This window comes from Coccomyxa subellipsoidea, assembly GCF_000258705.1.
Source record: "Coccomyxa subellipsoidea C-169, whole genome shotgun sequence".
Lineage (NCBI taxonomy): Eukaryota > Viridiplantae > Chlorophyta > Trebouxiophyceae > Coccomyxaceae > Coccomyxa > Coccomyxa subellipsoidea.
Window position 1 is genome coordinate 1,689,180 of NW_005178030.1, and position 18,901 is coordinate 1,708,080.

Below are 18,901 nucleotides of genomic sequence, written 5' to 3' on the forward strand. Positions count from 1 at the left end.
ACGTCAAAATGTATTCCAACAGCATGTATAGTCCCACTGGGACAAAGGGATGTTCCCATGACAAATGCGGAATGAGAGCTTTACCCAACAAAACGTTGAAGTTTACTAGCCGATGGCGTTCAGCTTCAGCCTTGCAGCAGCGGACCCGACAACGGTCAGCCACTCAACCTCTCAGCAGGAGAAGCATGGCTGTATCAGCTGTGTCGACAGTAGTTGATCGCCCAGCCGCATTTTCAGGTGAACAAACTTGACAATCTGCATCTGGACATGACTCCGATTACCCTGTTGTGATCTCAGGAACCTATAAACTTACCATTATTACTTATGAAATATTTTTCATGCTTGCCTGCAGGCAATGTTGCCGAGTATGAGGGAGGCTTGCAAGATGTCGTGGTGGTTGGAGCGGGGATCTCTGGCCTCACAACGGCTCAAGCCCTGGTCTCAGAGCACGCAGGAGCAGTGAAGAGGTGATTTGTCCGCTCGGAACCCACCATTTCGCCCAAATGACTTTCGAGCAGTCATGACATTGATGACTCATACCTTCTCAGCTTCAGATGGGACAAGCTTGGCTTTTCGAGACTTGTTAGATCGTTTGAGCAGAAGTGATCTTCATAATGACAAATTTTGGTTGTGTGCCTGCAGCTTCCTGGTGACAGAGGGCAGGGAGCGGGTGGGAGGGAACATCACCTCGGTGTCTGGGAATGGGTACCTGTGGGAGGAGGGCCCCAGCAGCTTCCAGCCCAACGACTCCATGCTCAAGGCCGCAGTGCGCCCCATTTCCTTCATGCACCTCACTGCGCTCTCAGAGGCTGTCTCTTGTCATGATCAGCCCCCTCCTGCACCACTCCTGGACGACAGCCGAACCTGCGGTAGAGATTTCTGCCAATAACAGGTGCATGTGCTGTGTGCGCAGGTGGATGCGGGCATTGGCAAGGATCTGGTGTTTGGAGACCCCAAGGCACCTCGCTTTGTGTGGTGGAACAAGAAGCTCCGGCCGACGCCAAGCGGCCCGGACGTGCTCACATTTGACCTTCTGTCCATCTGGGGCAAGATCCGTGCCGGCCTCGGTGCCGCCGGCTTCAAAAAGGCGCTGCCAGGTGATTCAAATGGCCTTTCCTGCTCAATTGCCTCTTGGATATTCGTGAGGCAGTCACTTAGGCAGTAGTGTGCATCTTCAGCCCTGCGGGGCATGAGGTTTCGTTGCACAGGACCCTGAAATCCCTTGATGACCAGCTCAGACCACAACAATGCTCTTTATGCGTTCAGTGCCTACCCCAGTACATGCATTTGAACATGCGTGGAGCTGAGGTGTGTGCATTGCATGGGCAGAGTTTGAGGAGACAGTGGAGCAGTACGTGAGGAGGAATCTTGGGGATGAGGTGTTCGAGCGGCTCATAGAGCCCTTCTGCTCGGGCGTCTATGCTGGCGACCCCACCAAGCTCTCCATGAAGGCGGCCTTTGGCAAGGTACGCATCCCTGCAACCAGGAAAGATGTCCGCATGCTGCCATCTGGCGTATGGAAAGAGTGTTGCAGAGAAGTGCATGCAATGCAACGGCTGTCATGCAACTCACCCTTGTCTTTCCTGCAAGCCCAGCCAGGCCTTGCTTCTTCTGTGCACAGAATACTGATCCAGCAGGCTCCAGTCATCGGCCTGAAGAGGCTGGTTCAAGTGCAAGTGACTCTTTCATGCTGGCTGTGCAGCCCAACTGCCCTTGTGCATGTACAGCAACAACGCACCCTGACAGCTGCTGGCTGACAGTTGCTGGCAAACCGCTGGTGTATTTTTTGCAGAGAAACAAGTGTTAGGAATGTGCTCTTGTACATTGACAGCGAGCAGCGCACCCTGACATTAGCCGGCACTGTGCAGGTGTACGACCTGGAGAAGAAGGGCGGGAGCATCATCGGGGGAGTTCTGGCGCTGATGCAGGAGAAGAAGGCCAACCCGCCGCCGCCGCGCGACGAGCGGCTGCCGCCCAAGCCGGCCGGCCAGACCGTGGGCTCCTTCCGCACCGGCCTCACCATGCTCCCCGAGGCCATCGCCGCCAACATGACAGACAAAATCAAGTGAGTGCTCTCACCTGCAAGACATAGTTTTAGCAAGGGAACAGGAACCTCTCATAAATGATCTGACACATGTCACGCGGAGCTTCCCTTTGGCCATTTTTCATTTGTCTGTTCTTGAATGTAGTGCAGGAGATATTAAGAGTCCGCTGTCTGCACATATGCTGTTATGCCCCGAGAGGTTTATCCCGACATGGAAATCGGCAACATTGTTGCATGCACGATATTGTACTTCCTGACAGGATTTGATGGTTGGTGCAGGCTGAGCTGGCAGCTGCAGGAGATTGAGAAGGCGCAGGACGGCACATACAACCTCTTCTACCAGACACCAGAGGGCGGCAGAAAGGTTCGCCTCACCTGATATCTGCATTTGCAGCGGCTGCACAGAGATTCAAAGACTCTACCTGCATCATCTAATGGGCAAGGTGGCTCGTTTGTGGAAACAAACAGACAAGTGTGCATTAATTCTGGTCCAACAGGAATGTTTGCTCCATTGCGCAGATGAAGCAGGTATTTAATTTTGCATCTCAAATTTGATCAACGGTTGACTGGACGCTGACAGGTGCGCACGCGGTCAGTGGCGCTGACGGTGCCGGCCTACGTGGCAGCGGACCTGATCAGGCGCGACTGCCCAGACGCGTCCTTGGCCCTGAAATCCCTGGATTATCCCCCCGTGGCTGCTGTCACCCTCGCCTACCCCAAGTCCTCCATCCGCCAGGACCGCCTCGACGATGCCAGGAACCTTCCAGGTAGCTGCCTGCCCCTACATCCGGGGTTAAGAATCAGGCACATTGCCTGGCGTGCTCCAGGGCCAGAGTTTCCCGAGGTTATATATTTGCATGCCAGCGCTCAGATGTTGCCATCTTTTTGGGTGCAGATTGCAGGAGCAGCTGTTCATCAAAAACATACGTGCAGCTGAGCGCACATGTATCTGTCTGTGTGTGGTAAAAATCATGCATGCATTAGATCACCCTCAAGAAGTCAGCAAAGGATAGAAGTCCACACAAGCCACGGAATGATTGGGAAGCGGACGCAGGAATCATGAGACGCATATTAGCAGCGAATCAGGCTGGGGATTGGAGGGAGACTTCTGGTGCACCAGTGTTGCAGGACACGGACACACAACTAGCATGTACACCATTTAATTTCCCCCTTGTTCTGGGCGCAGGGTTCGGGCAGCTGCACCCGCGCAGCCAGGGCATCACAACGCTGGGCACCATCTACAGCAGCAGCCTCTTCCCCGGCCGCGCCCCGGAGGGTTACCAGCAGCTGCTGTGCTACATCGGGGGCGCCCTCAACCGCTCCATCGTGTCTCAGGGCGACGACGCCATCTTCGCGCAGGTGAAATCCCGATGTGCTGTTGTTTAGTAATCCACAGGACCCCTGAAAATGTGATGTGTGAAGATGACTTTTGGATGAGCCCTGGAGCTGGATGTCTCTAGTGAGGCATCGAGCTGGAAGACATCTGCTGACTGTCTCTAAGGATTTCATAGGCAGGCTGATGAGGTTCGAGTGGTTCAGAGTGCAGATTAAAACCCTTCAAACCCCAGTCAGCAGCTGTCTTCATGAAAGGTCTGCCAACGATGAGGAAATTTCTAGGCGGATAAAAATTCACGTACTCCAAAGATAAATGTCAATTTTGCTCAGGAGTGCGCATGTGCTGCAGGTGGACAAGGATTTGAGGGAGATGCTGATACAGCCGAACGCGCCGGCGCCGCAGAGGATCGGCATCCGCGTGTGGCCCAAGGCCATCCCCCAATTCAACCTGGGACACCTCGATGTCGTCCAGGTGTGCTTGCACTGTCTCTTTCTGCATGTCCCTCCTAGACGCACGCTTCCTTTGGCTCAAAATATATTAAACGCTATCTAAAGGAGTCTAGGGAGGGGACAGAGGCTCTAAAACAGCCTAGAGCATGCTCTCAGATTATGCTCACGAAGCCACCTGCATGCAGCACATATCGGATACATTTTGGCAGAGGAATTAGTGGTCACGAGGAGTATTAGGATCAAGCGCTTATCATTAGTGATGCATGCACACTCCTGCAGGGCCTTGTTTAGTGAGCGCCCACAATGGCCCATGTGTGCTACTTAGTTTGTTACTGGTGGCTGCAGGGCGCAAAGGAGGACCTGCAGGCAGCTGGGCTGGGAGGCATTCTGCTGGGGGGCAACTATGTGGCTGGTGTGGCTCTGGGCAAGTGTGTGGAGTACGGCTATGAGTATGCCAAGGAGATCTCCAAGTACCTGTCAGCACAGGAGCCTGTCGCTGCCACCAATACAGAGGGCGACGCCTTCTTTGTTTGATATAAATTTGAAATTGACTTTGTTGGCATATCAGTGCCGAAAGTTTGGGCGTTATGGGGACTCTGTCTGAGAGAGCAGTAAGGCTTTCCCCAAAAACTTCTTGCTTTTTGAGACGTGGCTTTGCAGGCAGTGTTGTGTTCGTTGCAGCAGGGAGAGCCAAGTGCTCCTGATGCAAATTGAATTGTTTTGTTTCCGAGCTGCTGGGCAAGGGCCGACATGCATCAGGCAAGCTGTGTTGGTTTTGAAGTACCTCTGCCTATCATTGTGCCACCGGTGCCTATGATGCTTAAAGCATGTTTGTTGATCATTGATTGATCAAATGTACGAATTTTGCATCTGGATGCACGTGAGGTTGCAGTGCAGTCCAAGTGCGAACGGATGACTGTTACAGAGACCTGTTCAATCAGTATTTTACCACATGGACACATTGCAGGCTATCCGCGGCATAGCAATTCCACTTGTCGACGCAATGCAACTCTGCCAACACACCAAAGTGATCCCCATACCACTGCAACAAGCAAATGCTTGTCACACAAGCGTAGACTTATGCCACCCCGCACTGCATTGTTATTGAAGTCTGAGCGGGAAGCTCAAAGAAATACTACTAAGGCTGGGCAGGCCCAAAAGCTTCCAAGGTGCGCGTGGCAAGTGCTAGCAGATCATAGAACGTCCCCACTGCCGCTCTCAGCGTCCGGGCATCCGCTGCTGAAAAGAATCTGCACAGCGCAGAACTGTTGTTGATGGCCAGACCGCGGGGCCAAATCCACTCGACGGCCACATGTGCCATACAAATATGAACAGAACAAAGTGCACATAACCTAAATTAACTCAAGACGAGCAGCAGCAGTGACTGTGCGCACATGTGCAGTGTGCTCCCATCCACTGTCAACTCCCGTGTGACCAATTTCGGCCGCAGCTGCATTGCATGGCAAATACCTGGTAAGCATTCAGGCAGTAACTTTTTTTGCACTGGTGCGGTGCTATACAGCGCAAAATTTACTTGTAGCAATCCATCAGAGGAGTACTACAGGTGCTTAGTTTGCTGAAGTATCTGGTGCACACCTCCGGATCAACAGCCAACGCATCTCTCACCACGTGTGCATCTGCTTCTGAGCTGTACACATGCGAGGCCCGGCTGCAAAGGAGAAGAAGCGTAAATAGCCGTCATCTCTTGTGAAGAGTTTGCAGAGCAGTGCATTCGAGCATACATCAGTTGAAGGGAGCGGGTTGAAAAGCAGCAGTGGTGAGGAACAGCAAGGGCATACAATTCGTAGGGCTGTGGTTGTGCATCAGGGGCGCTCGTTGAAGCTCCTTGTGATCTTTCGCTCAAAGCAGGGGCCTCAGCCTGCTTTACCTGCTCGCTGACCTGTGATCTCTCAGGTGCAGCTGCGCATGGCAGACGACATGAGAATTCAGTGGAACCGACGATTCTGATATGAAATCAATAGACATTGATTTATTGTCAGATCTGCCATTGGATGTGTCACAAGTGCTCATGCTGGACCACTGCAGCAGTTTCTCACCTGTCAGAGTCTCCATTTCGACTGAACAAAATAGGTAATTCCACCCAACCAATCTGGAAGTTATGGAAGGATGGCGAGTTCAAGCAACGTACAGCGGAGAAGGACCGATCTTGCCGGTATCCACAGCAGACTCAGGCTTGGTCTGATCAACTCCGGAATGGCGGTTCCGGAGTTCCAGGTCAGCAATGGAGAAGCTTCTCAACGCATGGGTTCGATCGTCACACCATTTGCAGGAAAGATAGCACAACTGATTGTCGTGTGTCCCTAGAGATTTACTGGAAGATCTGTGCCGGTCACGAGAGCTCAGCGTTGGCCTTCAGAATAACAACTACCCTGTTGACATCAGCAGAGCAACTTTATATTCGCATATTGCTACCACCATACAAACATCAGCTCTTATTTTCCAAGAAGATAGTAAACACATCGCAAGTTATTGGAGAAGTGAAACCTTGGAACATTAATCGCAATCAACGTTTATATATTTGTATTCTGCTGGACCTAGAGAAGCCAGGGATGGCAAACAGCGGAAGGCGATTTGGACAAAATGGAGGCAGCACAAAGCGAAAAGTCATTGTCAGCGGAGGTACGAGCCTGCGGCAGTTCTCTTGTCCTGCAGATTTTGCGAGGAACGTTTGAAATTTTGCAGGCGGACCTGGTTTGGGTTAATAATCATCCCATTGTGTACTGTGCATATTACATTTCCATCATCTGGGTCACAGCAGAGTGCATCCAGAGGCTGACGATCTGTTTGCGTGGGCGCAGTCCCTACAAAGGAGTTCAACAACAGGAAGGTAGTGGTGTCAACAAAAGACCTGACGCTGGATGCCAGATTCACAATAGCCTCACAGCTGCGACAGCAGACAGCCAGCAGGCAGAGCCATGGGCGGGATAAGCTGTTGGCGCAGAAGAGGGGTGTGGCCTCAGCCGAGAAGCCATCAAAGCGGCAGGTATGCCCCAACATCGCCTGTTGCAGCTCAAGATTCTTCCTGGCACCTGAAATGGGGTTATAAGCAGATTTTGCCGAGCATTGCTGCGCATGTTCCTGCCTCAGACCCCATCTTGCATGCCTAAGTTTCTTGCTGACTCGATGCAGACTAGAAATAGCGCCGTACATGTGTCACCGGCAGTTGATTGTTGTCTCCTGCTTTTTCAGAGCTTTTAATGTGCTTGCTGGCTCTGGTTCTCATATCAGTGGCTGGCACAGGTGCAGGCAGAAGGTGAGAGCCAAAAAGGAGGCAGGAAGGGACGCAGCAAAAAGGCCAGGACTATTTTGGGGGGAGTGCGTGTGCGGCCCACTGCAGTGCCAGTACCGCCCAAGAGCAAGAGTGGGTTCGATCAGCCCTATTCAAATGACAGCTAATTCCCCTTGAGAAGACCGCTAGCTGCAAGCGCCAGGTCCTGTGTGCAACAGGATATGCTGGTTCTCAAGTTGTGTAAGTATGTAAGCATGTCCTGATTTTGCAGTCAATGGCAGCTCTTGGCTAAGTGGGACCCCCTTGCTTGCAGGCAAAAGGCGCAAACGAGGCGGGAAAAAGAGCAGCAGCAAGATGCAGGAATGACACTGCAACCTAAATTCAATCTTGTGGAGGCCTCTCCTGATATCTCAGTGTCTTGTTAGAAGATGCGGCCAGCATGGCGGTGAACATTTGGAGAGTGGCGCCAAAACAGAAACAGCCAACTAAGAAGGTATTGCAGTCTGTGAATATTTATTGACTTCGTTTCAACACTAAGGGTCTACAGGCTGTAGCGCCGACGCATGGTGCAGTGGTTGGGTGTGCAAGGAAAGGTGCTAGCAGTAGCACATGGTGGGCCAACTTGGACATTGAACCCTTGGCGCCCTAAAGACTTGAATGGGACAATGGGAAATGGTGGAGAGTGATTTGCCAACTTGAACTCTTGTGCTACAGTGATCCCAGCCTCCTCTTGCATGTCTTTATTTCATTCCTATCCTCTTGAGTGAGGATGTGACTGTGTGCACGCCAACACAGAACATGGCATCAACCATATGCTTGGCCCAACTGGCGACATCATGATGTTCATGCCGTTTGGATTATTGAAGCTTCTGCAGTGCCTTTTATGGAGCGTATTTTTTGCGTGAATTGCAATCCCGGATTGGGCCAGTTAGGACCACTACCGCTTCAACATGAGTGCAAGTCTGCCAGATCTGAGGAGTTCCTCTAGAGGAGCTGCCTGTATTACAATACTGAAACAGAGGCTGCAGCACTGGTATGTGCTGCGCGCCCGGGGCCTACGGCTCGTGATCAAGACCGCGTGACGACGGTCGACGGGGTGACCATTGGCATGCCAGAGCAAACTTGCATGCATCATTGCTGCAAGGGACAATCAGACCCCAGCCAGCATGCAATCGGCAACAATTCAACACAAGTTGGGTGAAGAAAAAGAAGAAGAAAAAAATTACACATCTTTCTAGATGAGAGCTCGGAGATCCAGGTGCCGCATTCCTGGCCTAAAAGTGCATGCAAAAGGATGGGGGCCGTGTCACCTTCAACCGGGAGTCAGTCACATGGGAGCAGGGGCGCTCCTTGGGCCAAATTGTCCCGCCAATACTTGTGGAAAAGCTATCAGCACTGGCACTTCGGATAGACAAGAAAACTTCAGCGCATCCTCTTTAAAGCGACCTGGCCTTGTCGTACAAGTATTCTTGACGTGACGGTCGACAGCCCAGAGTTCGCGGATCAGCCTTTTTGCGCCGTTAAGGTGTGGGCCCCTTCCTGTGGGCATGGCCGGAATCTGCAGCCAACTTGTCGATACAGAATACGATGTGCATAGGCGTTCTCAGCGAAGAGCAGCTATATCTGTGCGCGCTGCTTTCTGGGTTTTGGATCTGCACGCATTGGAATTCCGCCCATGGCCCGCAGCACCCCTTCACGGCGACAAATGTTCGTGTTGTGAAGTAATGTGAATCACTTTTACTGTTGACTTTTATTGTATCGGCCACATCCGTGCATCCTACGAGTCCAGCCTGTGGCTGGAACAGCACGAGCCATCTTCTGAACTAGGTTTTTCCAAAGTTCACAGTCGTACATGCTATCTGGTCTTCAATGCTAGTAAGAAAAATAAAAATGCGATACATCTGAAATCAGGCACTTTTTCAATGCCAACGGCGCCATGTTCAGCGTCAGAAATCGCGAGAACTACTGTTGGTGATCTGCAGTCCACAGCCTAAAATATGTAGCACGCTATGCAGGCAATCTTTCAAAACTGTGGTTCAATGTCCTCTGTGCTCGCAGGCTGCCTGCTGATCATCAAGTAGGCAGTACAGCTGCCCTACTCTTGTTGGGCCTGCAGCTGCCTCCCAAGACAGTGAGGGGAGGCCTGTGAGCTGACTGCTGTGTAAGAACAAGGCGAGACATAAAGATGAGGTCGGCCTTGATAGGCTCAATGGTTTTGGCACTTGTGGCCAGTGCAGCCGCCGAGTTTAGCTATGAATCTCTCACCAATCAGGACTACCTTCAATATGGAGAGGTAAGTCCCTCTCAGATCACCCATGAGTGCTCCAATGATAGGCTTCTTGACTCCAACGCACTGCACTGCACTCAACAAGATGCGTGTCAAGGTTTCCTGTCATTGCACGCCACAGACTTGCCCACAGATGGAGTGCAACGGCAGTCAATTACCCACACTATTAATAGAAGTGTTTCCCACCATGGGAATACAAGTTCCGAATATCTGCATCATGCAGCGGGGTTCACCTTGCAACGCTGTGTTGCACTCACAACCTTCCTTAAAGGAAGTCACCACCATACTTCGTGCCTTTGCAGGGCACGTTCTATGGACATCAGCAGGACCAGGATGCGCAGGGGGCCTGCAGCTATTCAGAGAACTACGCAAATGCAATGCATCTGCCCTGGGCGGCAGGCGCTGCCGTCACTCTAGCCCTCAACCGAGACCACTTTGACGACAGCCGCGGATGCGGCCTCTGCATTATGTACCGGGGTGCGTGGCTCCTTTTCTCTCTGTTTCTTTCTCTTAATGTCTTTGATGTGACTTCTTGGATGTCACACATGCATGGCCGACAGCCTGATGGCGTTTCCACAAGCTGACCTCAAATTGCTCCAGGCTCAATGATATCACTTACAATCTCCTTAGCTGTGCAAGTAGACATGGTCCACACGTAGTGAATGGCTTAATCAGATGTAAATCTCTGCTCTCAATCAATGTATATGCTGCCTCTGCTCCTGCAGCTCAACTTGGAGTTAGGGCAGGCCATATCTTAATCTACTCACATTGGCATGCAGCTTCCTAGTATTGGGCCGAAAAAATAAGCCGAGTTCTGTCCTGAACACCTCGTCCTGTTTGCAAATGCTCAGGCATTGGCGGCGGCATTGGAGTGACACCAGTCAGCACAACGAACTGGTTCATGGGCATTGTCAATAACATCTGCCCCGAGTGCAGCCGCGGCGATCTGGACCAGAACATCGACGGAGATGGGCGCTGGAAGATTGAGTGGTGAGACTCAGCTCATGCGATTGAGACTCTATCCAAGAAAAAAGTTCTAATGTTACAGGCTTTCCTGGCCAAGAGGTAAGGTGCTTCGTCAGCCGAGCTGCAGTTGGAGGGTGCATGGAATCCCACCCCTTGTTGGACCAGCCGAATCCAAGCAAGACCCAGTCGATTGTGGGCACGGAGTATTTGTATTGCTCCCCCCGCCAGCCGTGGCCAAGGCATTGAGACTATGTTTGAGGGAAAGTAGGATGCTGCAAGTTAATGAGAAGGGCCACTGCAGGGAGTTTGCCAGGCTTTCAGAAGTACTGCCAGACAATTGCCTGGTCAGCTCACCACCATTAAAAGCAAGTGCATGGCAGTGAAACGGACAGGATTTCTTAATGAGGGAGCAGATCTGATCTATGCATGGGATGCTGTCAATAACACTCGCTTGCTGCATGCAGGTATGCTGTGCCATGCAATGTGGGCGACACTAAGATGCGCTATGACTTGGTGGTGAAGACTTACTACTGGATCGCCATTGTGATCTCCAACACAAGGTGACTTTATGACACAACTCTTTGGAATGCTCAGACCGTTCACCAGTACAGATACATATATTGTTTGCACACCACCTGGCCTCGCTTGGCAGGGACAGCGTGAACCAAAACTACTCTGAGTAATATTGGTCTGCTTATTTTTTGAGGGTAATAACGGATTGGTCTGCAGCTGTGGGGGCTGTTGCAGCCAGATTGATTTTGCCTGTATGGAAAAGCGCTGTTCCTGCACCCATCCCTTCAAATGATCGTGATGACGCTAGATTTGAGAAAAAATGTGGTGACCCATTTGCGCAGGATTCCAGTGAGGTCAGTCTCGGCAAAGATCAACGGGCAGTGGTTTGCTCTGATGCGATCTGTCACCAACCAGTGGCAATACCACAGGGTGAGATTACTCGCGCGCTGATCAATATATGCATTTCACTGACTTTGCAAGCTGCAAGAATTTTAATGAGCGCTTTTCTTTGAGATGTTACTGCAGTCAACATTACGCAAAGCCAAAGTGCTGACTGGTCTTCTTCTGCTGCTCTTGCAGGAGGTTGGTGACTGGGCAGGGTGCGTCACAGCTCCTCTCACCTTCTTCTGATAGTTTATTTTGGAGAAATGCACCTTCTGCTACTTCTGCAGTGGCACGAGTCTGTAATTCGCAATCTTGTTAGCAGACCAGTCTCGTCCTTTCAATAAATTTAATTTCAAGGTCTAAATGATGTGGTTTTAACACAGGAGCTTCCCAATGCCGATCCGGATCACATCGACCATGAATGAAACCGTGGAGGATGTCATTCAATGTGAGGGCCACGCAATTTTACCAGTGCTTACATTGCTTCCTTTTTACTCTGTCAGAGATTACAGGCTGTATTTGAGCATCACCTTGCATCATATCGCTTGTCACATTATGCTGCATCTGTAAATATCAGCTCTCGGGTAATCCCAATATGCCTCACCTTATGTGTTGCGCCGAGCTGAGGCTTTAATCTGTGTGCGAGCAGCGGCGGATGGCAGCACGGGGACGAAGCAGTTCTCAGCAATCCCAGGGCCCTCCTATGTGTCGGCTGGCATCCCCGGCCGTGGCTACCGCCCCAGCAACGCATTCCCCCTGCAAAACCCCGGAGTCGCCATCCCCAACATGGGCCCAGTCAAGGGTGCAAATGCCAATGGTGCGTGTGCATTGATGCTGTGCTAACATTTACTTTTAGCAACTTTCTATCTGCAACGATATTACCGGCATTTGAAAGGGCACCCCAAGTGAGCATCAGTGTTAGTGGCATGTTGCTGCATGTCAGAGACTGCATAGCATGTCTGTACAGGCTTTGTCATCATGGAATGCTGGCTTGGAATGTGCACCCAGAAGTGTCAGTGTTTGGTTCATTGCTGAGAATTCGTCCCATTCAGAAACGTGGGTGCTTGTGCAAACGTTTGACGACCGTTCTTCAGGCAGGAGGGATTTACGGACGGGTGGTTGCTTACAAGTGAGCCTCTGTGCAGCTGTGAGTCTTACTGACAAGATTGTGTGAGTTAGTTTTTGTCTGCAGCACTCATGATGAAATGCAAATACAGGTGTGTCAGGATGGGGTAGCGACAAGCAGGCGGCGCTGAAGCCGCAGATCCCCAAGACTGCGCCCAGCACGACGCACGACGGCGTTGTCTTCCAGGCTGACACAATCTTCATCGATGACAATCAGCAGTGCGGCGGCACAACAGGTCAGTCATGCTCAGCTCATCACAGAAGGAGCAAGCGCCCACTCCATGCATTCACCATGCCTGCTCAGTGGGTAATGCAGCAATTGTGTCTAAGGATTGCATGGCCTCGTGACCAGGACTTTCTGTACTGCAATACTGGAAAAGCGTTCCATTGAGCTTCTTTTAAGCATGTAGATCAGAGCTGTGACAGCGCCGTACAGCGCACTGACTGCCTCCTCTAAGGTTTGGGGATGTACAACGTTTCCCCAGCAGCAAAGGGGACTGAGGTCACGGCTATATCTCAGAATTTCAGGATCATTATTTGAGAGTAATAATATGGGGGATTTCCATGGTAAGTCTCCACCCTATAATAGTATGGGGATTGCGGGTGCAGGCGAGTGCACGGCGCGCGACCGCGGCCAGCCGGTGAAGCCGTGCATCCCAAGCGCATGGCCGCTGGCTGTGTGCTCCAACTCGGGGTCCATCTGTCAATCTGCCAGCGCCACGCAGGAGCGCTTCGAGTGCAAGCCATCCGCGCTCGCCGCCGGCGGTGGCGGCAGCAGCGGTAATGCACCTTCCTTGGCATCTAATGCTGCTGCATTGTGGACTGTGGCGTTTCTTTCAGTCAAAGAACATAGCCCAGATATGTCCTGGTTGCGCACTTTTGAGGCAGAGAATTGTGTGTCGCTGTTTTCTGGGAGTCTTGGGGTGATCTTGCGTTGATTATATGAATGTGGCTTGTAAAAAGCTGACAACTTTCCTTGGCGTGGCAGGCAACTTGACCTCCTCGGCCTCCAGTGGGAGTTTGCCCAGCTCCCCTGGCTCATCATCATCTCCCTCGAGTTCATCTCCCTCAGGGGCATCACCATCATCTCCCTCGGGTTCATCGCCTTCATCACCCTCGAGCCCCTCGAGCTCTGGCGGCAGCAGCCCTGCCAGCAACAATGTGGCTGTGGGCGGCCGCAGGCTCATGCAGATTTAGATTGGAGAGGCAAGAATGGCTAGGGATCTGTGATGTAGTGAATTGGCTGGCATGCGGCACTGGTTGGAGGATGCAATGCATGCGGCTTTCTTGGGGAGAACAGAGTTTGGGACATGCCCAGCTGTTACAGCAAGAGTGCTCTTTCTTGAGGATTGGGGATTCCTTCCAAAGGCACAGTATTTCTGAAGGGCAGGCGGAGTTGACGGTATAGTTGTTGCGGCGTGGGAAGTTTTTGGGACGGTCTTGCCTAGTCCTTGGACTCTCGAACAATGCGCACAGCAGCTCTGATATAGTGTTGGAGTTGCAGATTACTGAGCCAGTTTTCTATTTGAGTTTAGGCAGCTCATATGTTCTCTGAGGGCCACTTAATTCGAATGGCCTTTGGCTTTTGCAATTATCCAGAGGCTGATTGGCGACCCTCGATGGCCCTTACAACTGCTGTGGTGTATGACACAGGGGTTTTCCAAAAGAGTGTGGTCCAAGTGTCACTTTAATTGGCTTCCTCGCACGTCCAGTATCACAGTTCTTGCAAGCACTGGGCGTTTGCAGGGATTGCAGTACTCGTTACAATTTGATTCTTTCCAAGGACATTGCACTTACTTGAAGTATGGAAAAGCTGCAGATAGGAGGTTTTCGTGATTGCCAGGTATTTGAAGGATTGATATGTATTGCATTTTCCATGGCGAGCTTAGGCTTCAGCACGTTCAGCTGTCGCCAAGCACGCGCGGTGCATCTTTGCACGTGCGCAAGCTCTAGGTCCTGCCAACAGCAATACTGCTGACATGTGTACGGTACCGACCGCCATTGACTTGTTCTGGAATTGCTCGGTTTATGGTTATGGAGCTTCAAATTGAGGGAGTTTTTAGGGGACCACATTGAAGCGGGAGCTGCCACAGCTGTCCCATGCTAAGGACTCTCTACTTAACAATCCGACCATTGCTGCCTACATCTTGCAGATTGAACATTCGCCGCTGCGCAGCATGCCAGCAATAATATCACAATTATTGGGCCCCGGCTGGCAGGGGGCGGTATAAACTTTATACCGCCCCCGTATTGAATACTCAGAACCCTGCCCGCGTTTGTTTGGGTCTTGCTCTGGCGAGTCCAACAAGGGATTGGATTGTGGCGGCCTTTCACTGCAGCTTGTCTGCAGGACACCGTGTGGTGACCTTTAGGTGACTTTAGGCAGCAACAGCGTGTAATAATAATAATAATAATAATATCGCTGAATTCCAAATGAGTCATTCTTCCAATATTCACTGCCGCAGTGCGGCACAAAGGCAACTTAGACACTGTCAAGCCCTGTCTGCCTGCCAGGTACTACCCAGTAGGTAGTACCTACTGGGCCCGGGTACCTGTCTAGGTTGCAAGCCTGCAAGTGGGTGTGTTTCTGAGCTGAGCACAGCAAATGGGCTCATTCACATGCGGCTGGTTGCCTTGAGGGCCTTTGATATTTATCCTAGGCCCAAGACAGTCAACGGTTGCCACGGCCGCGGCTGTACACTGTACACTGGCAGTCGCGCAATATGTATAATTTTAAGCGCTGATAGCATGTGCACCTTCAGGTGCACATGCAGGCCCGCCCATGCACACAGATGTGAGTTTATTTTCTTCCATCAGGGATCCATCCATGTTCAGCAATGGCACTTCTGCACTGCTTCCTGCAGACCGGTGAAAGGGCCACATGTGGCATCCACGTCACTCCGGCAGACAACGCCTCATCCAGATGGTGGAAGGCATATTGCATGAATGTGTTGTTCATTCCGCGAATATATAGACAGCTGCTGGTGAGCAACAGCATCTTGCGCAAGGTGTTGGAGGCTGCGATCTATTCATACGTGACACAGGTGCTTGAAAGGCAGGCAGTGCTTCAGCAGAGGTCATGGTGCGGGGGAGTGGCGTGTTGGGTAGGTCTTCTTGTCCCAAGCTGAATTTAGATCCGACATGTGCAGTCTTATATAAATTAATCTACATGATGGCAGGAATGACTTGTGAGGTCTGTAGCCTCCGAGCGGGGCCTGAAACCAACCCTGAGAATCATGGTGGCCTTCGTATTGCTTAGCCAGCTTCACTGGCATTAGAATGACATGTAATGCTATCAGGGGCTCTAGTCGGTGCCGGTGGTGCAACAGCATACTACAACGGAATCGATGTGAGCGGGACTGTGAGATCTCTCTTGACAGGTGGGCAGTTGAGAGACCTACCCAACTGGCAGAGCAGCGGCAGCAACGGCAGGGAATTGGACGCACTTTATAAGTTGGTATGCTACTTCGAGATTGCTCTATGCATTTTGGTGCAGCTTGCACGTGTCCTGAGCAGGATGTGTTTAGTGCTGACAAAGCCAAGTAAGCCTGGAGACATTGCACAGTGAAAGGGGGATGACGCCGTCTGTTTTTAAAATCTGGGAATTTTGTGAGGCGCAAATTTATTGCAAAATCTCAGATCCTGAAATTGGCCATTTACTCTGCAGGTCGAACAGCTATCAAGGGATGTGCACAGACAGCAGGGCGTCACCATATCAATGGCGTCAGGCAGAGGGTAAGCCTCACCTTGTCTGAAGCTCTCTAGCTTCCTGCATGGCATGACTCACACATTCCAAAGCGTTGACCATACAACACATCTGCCCCATTTGCTCACCGTGTCCATCACATCTCTACATAGCATTGCCTCAAAAGCATTGGGCGTGAGTGTGCTGCAGCGCAGTAGCTGGGTTGCCGCCCAGCTGTCGGAATTGTGCTAATGGGTCTGCATGGCTCTGCGCAGGAATGGCGTGGTGGTGCTCTACACTGTGGGGGCAGCAGGCGCGGGGTATGTGTACCTGCGCATATTCAAGGGCTGGCGACTCAGCGACCTCATGTATGTCACGCGCTCGTCCCTCACCAAGAGCATGTCCTCCGTCACAGCAGGTGCGCTGTCTTTGCCTCGGCAGTGCATTTGCTTGGGGATCAATAGTGGAGCATGCACTTGTGCTCGGTGCAGTAGATCCTGACTTTCAGTTCTACAGCCAGCAAGACCTACATGCTTGTCGGCTGCAAGGATTGGAATTCAAGGATTCATCTACAGGGGCATAAGTGTGCGTGTTTTCTTGTGGTCCCGCTTCAATTTGCTTGATTTACTCTTGCCTCTGCGTCTCATGCATGTCTGTTTGGATCAATTCCAGCATTGACAACCACGAGAGGGCATGCGTAGAACTGTGCAGTATGCAGAATCAGCTGAAATGCTTCCTTGATATTGCCAACATTTCTTTGGCCCTTTGTCTTAATATCTCCTGTGCCCTCGTCTGTCGCAGGTGTGGACAGCCTGTCACAGCGGTTGAGCAGCATGCGGACCTTTGTGCAGCAGCAAGTGTCTGCACTCACAAAGAAGCAGGTGCGCTCCTTCTTTGACACTGTGCACCTTGAAGGTATACATAGGTACAAATTCAAGGCATTACCAGGCAGATAGACAGTGCTGAACTGGAATGGGAGAAAACATTAGCATTGCTGTGGTGGCTGACATTGTATTTCGACTGCAGGATGACACCCTGGCGGCGCAAGCAGCCTTGGAAAAGCAGATGAGCGCGGTGGGCGATGACGTGGACGACACTCGCAGCAAAGTTGATGAGGTCAGCATGCTTGTCTGATGTGTGGGACGTTCCTCTGCATTTCATATGAGTGTGTTTGTGCACACATCAAGCAGCGCCGGGCATGTCCGTCAGCGGGTGTCTGAGGAGTTTGGGTGCTCCGCAGGTGCACTCGTCGGTGAGGGACCTGGAAGGCAGCATGGCGCAGCTCAGAGAGCACCAGATGTCAGCCAACACCGGCATCTACCTCCTCTGCAGGTTAGCCATCCGTTGCGGCTAGATGAACATTGCAAACTTCACATATTTTTTGCATTGCCCCTGAGATGATCAAGGGTCTGCTGGGCATTGTGGGCTAGTCACCATAAGTATCTTGGTCACACACGTTCATATTCTCTTATATGACCATGCATGGTTCAGCCTTGAGCGTAGGGTTCTGAGGGGGATGTTTGTTTACTTGCAGAGTGGTGGGCGATCTGATGAAGAGCGCGGGCCACCGCATGGGATCCGTGAAGGAGCTGGACACATACATCCGTGACCCGCGCGCAATATCCGGCCACGTGCAGGTACCCACTGATTGCACACGCCAAAGCCTTGTCACCATTGTAGTGCAGCAAAGCCATTTCTGCACTGTGGCACAATACCAAGGTGGTATAAACTCTGCTATGGCTTGGCACCCTGCTTCTCTAGGGATCCTTCTCTCTCCAAAAGGCTGGTGCTCTCTTATCTTGATGATCCATGCATTGCATATGGCAAGGACCGGCACTGAGGGCTCATGCTGATGAGACTGATGAGGAAGGGTCTGCTGTGCGTGCAGGGGCTGGAGGGCTTGTTGCAGAATGTGGAGGAGGAGGCATCGCGGGAGGGGCACTTTGAAAGGCTGCCTGCTCTGAATGGGGCGCCATCCGCGCCGTCAAGCACCGGGCGCCACGGCAAGCTGGGCAGTGCAGCAGACTGGTTGCACATGGCCAGGGCGCCCACTGCCTGAAGGGTGCCCCACTCCTGCTCATAGGCGCAGGAAATTGGCAACTGCTCTTGAGCAGGCGATGCATAGAAGTGGGGTCTTATGGTCAATTCTGTACATTAGATGCACCCTGGAAGGGGCTGCTGGTCTGGGTATGTTTATAGGTCATTGCGCTGCAAGTTGTACGTACAGCATGGTATCAGGGAGTTCTCTGGGATCTGACTCAAGATGCGCAAGGAATTTGGGGTGTGTCTTGTGGCCTGCCCAACGACCAAAAGCGTGGCACAGCTGAAAGCAGGCTTATCCCCTAGGGCTGCAGACAATTTCTCTTTCAGTCAGGGTCATTTTGTCTGTTCAAGAGACGCAAATAGTAGTAAAAAGAGGGCAGGTTTCATATGACTTATTTGCCTGTGTTTAGTCAGCAGGAATGTGAGAACGTTGGAAGGGCTGTTTTTGTTCCAGTAATCCTTACAGAACTCAATGTCAGAAGGTGCATGATCTTGCAACCTGAAGCAGCCGGGCTTCTGAGGATGGAATGTGTTGTATTACAATATGCCCAATATATACTAATATATGCCGTCAGCATCGGAGAAGTTCTGTAAATGGCATGAGCAGAAATCAGAAAAGATATCGAGCTTGCCATATTTGAGTCATTCCTTGACATCGCAACAGGTCCTTGTCCATAACATTGCTCGATCATCGATCGATGGCCACTTTAAAGAGCGCTCTTGTTAGCAGGACAGCGCAATATTTGCATTGAAAGTGCAGAACATCGGCGTTGATGCGCAGGTCTGAAACTGTAAACCACAATCAAATGTCAATCAAGA

The 18,901-nt window shown here is 51.5% G+C and overlaps 5 protein-coding genes across 5 annotated transcripts; 4 read left to right on the forward strand and 1 right to left on the reverse strand.

The window, feature by feature from the left end:
- Positions 1-185: 185 nt before the first annotated feature.
- COCSUDRAFT_43582 (protoporphyrinogen oxidase precursor) lies at positions 186-4,363 on the forward strand (the record flags this gene model as incomplete). Its single annotated transcript, XM_005645774.1, has 11 exons — positions 186-237; positions 353-467; positions 643-766; positions 914-1,097; positions 1,330-1,466; positions 1,869-2,065; positions 2,324-2,408; positions 2,625-2,811; positions 3,231-3,403; positions 3,729-3,851; positions 4,175-4,363. 11 exons carry the CDS (start codon positions 186-188, stop codon positions 4,361-4,363), a joined length of 1,566 nt encoding a protein of 521 aa, XP_005645831.1.
- A 604-nt stretch (positions 4,364-4,967) lies between these two features.
- On the reverse strand, positions 4,968-5,285 carry COCSUDRAFT_83524 (hypothetical protein; the record flags this gene model as incomplete). Its single annotated transcript, XM_005645787.1, has 2 exons — positions 4,968-5,079; positions 5,224-5,285. 2 exons carry the CDS (start codon positions 5,283-5,285, stop codon positions 4,968-4,970), a joined length of 174 nt encoding a protein of 57 aa, XP_005645844.1.
- Positions 5,286-6,127: 842 nt separating this feature from the next.
- COCSUDRAFT_67154 (hypothetical protein) lies at positions 6,128-7,500 on the forward strand. The gene is made up of 4 exons (XM_005645775.1): positions 6,128-6,469; positions 6,649-6,833; positions 7,091-7,211; positions 7,393-7,500. Exons 1-4 carry the CDS (start codon positions 6,400-6,402, stop codon positions 7,443-7,445), a joined length of 429 nt encoding a protein of 142 aa, XP_005645832.1. The 5' UTR covers positions 6,128-6,399; the 3' UTR covers positions 7,446-7,500.
- Positions 7,501-9,288: 1,788 nt separating this feature from the next.
- Positions 9,289-14,791, forward strand: COCSUDRAFT_67155 (hypothetical protein; the record flags this gene model as incomplete). Its single annotated transcript, XM_005645776.1, has 12 exons — positions 9,289-9,372; positions 9,669-9,843; positions 10,218-10,356; positions 10,797-10,892; positions 11,187-11,274; positions 11,425-11,444; positions 11,613-11,677; positions 11,879-12,046; positions 12,447-12,590; positions 12,964-13,134; positions 13,343-13,515; positions 14,727-14,791. The coding sequence occupies 12 exons, from the start codon at positions 9,289-9,291 to the stop codon at positions 14,751-14,753; spliced, it is 1,350 nt and encodes a 449-aa protein (XP_005645833.1). The 3' UTR covers positions 14,754-14,791.
- Positions 14,792-16,072: 1,281 nt separating this feature from the next.
- On the forward strand, positions 16,073-18,098 carry COCSUDRAFT_57193 (hypothetical protein; the record flags this gene model as incomplete). The annotated part of the gene is made up of 7 exons (XM_005645777.1): positions 16,073-16,089; positions 16,315-16,457; positions 16,841-16,920; positions 17,066-17,155; positions 17,280-17,371; positions 17,574-17,676; positions 17,928-18,098. The coding sequence occupies 7 exons, from the start codon at positions 16,073-16,075 to the stop codon at positions 18,096-18,098; spliced, it is 696 nt and encodes a 231-aa protein (XP_005645834.1).
- Positions 18,099-18,901: the final 803 nt, after the last annotated feature.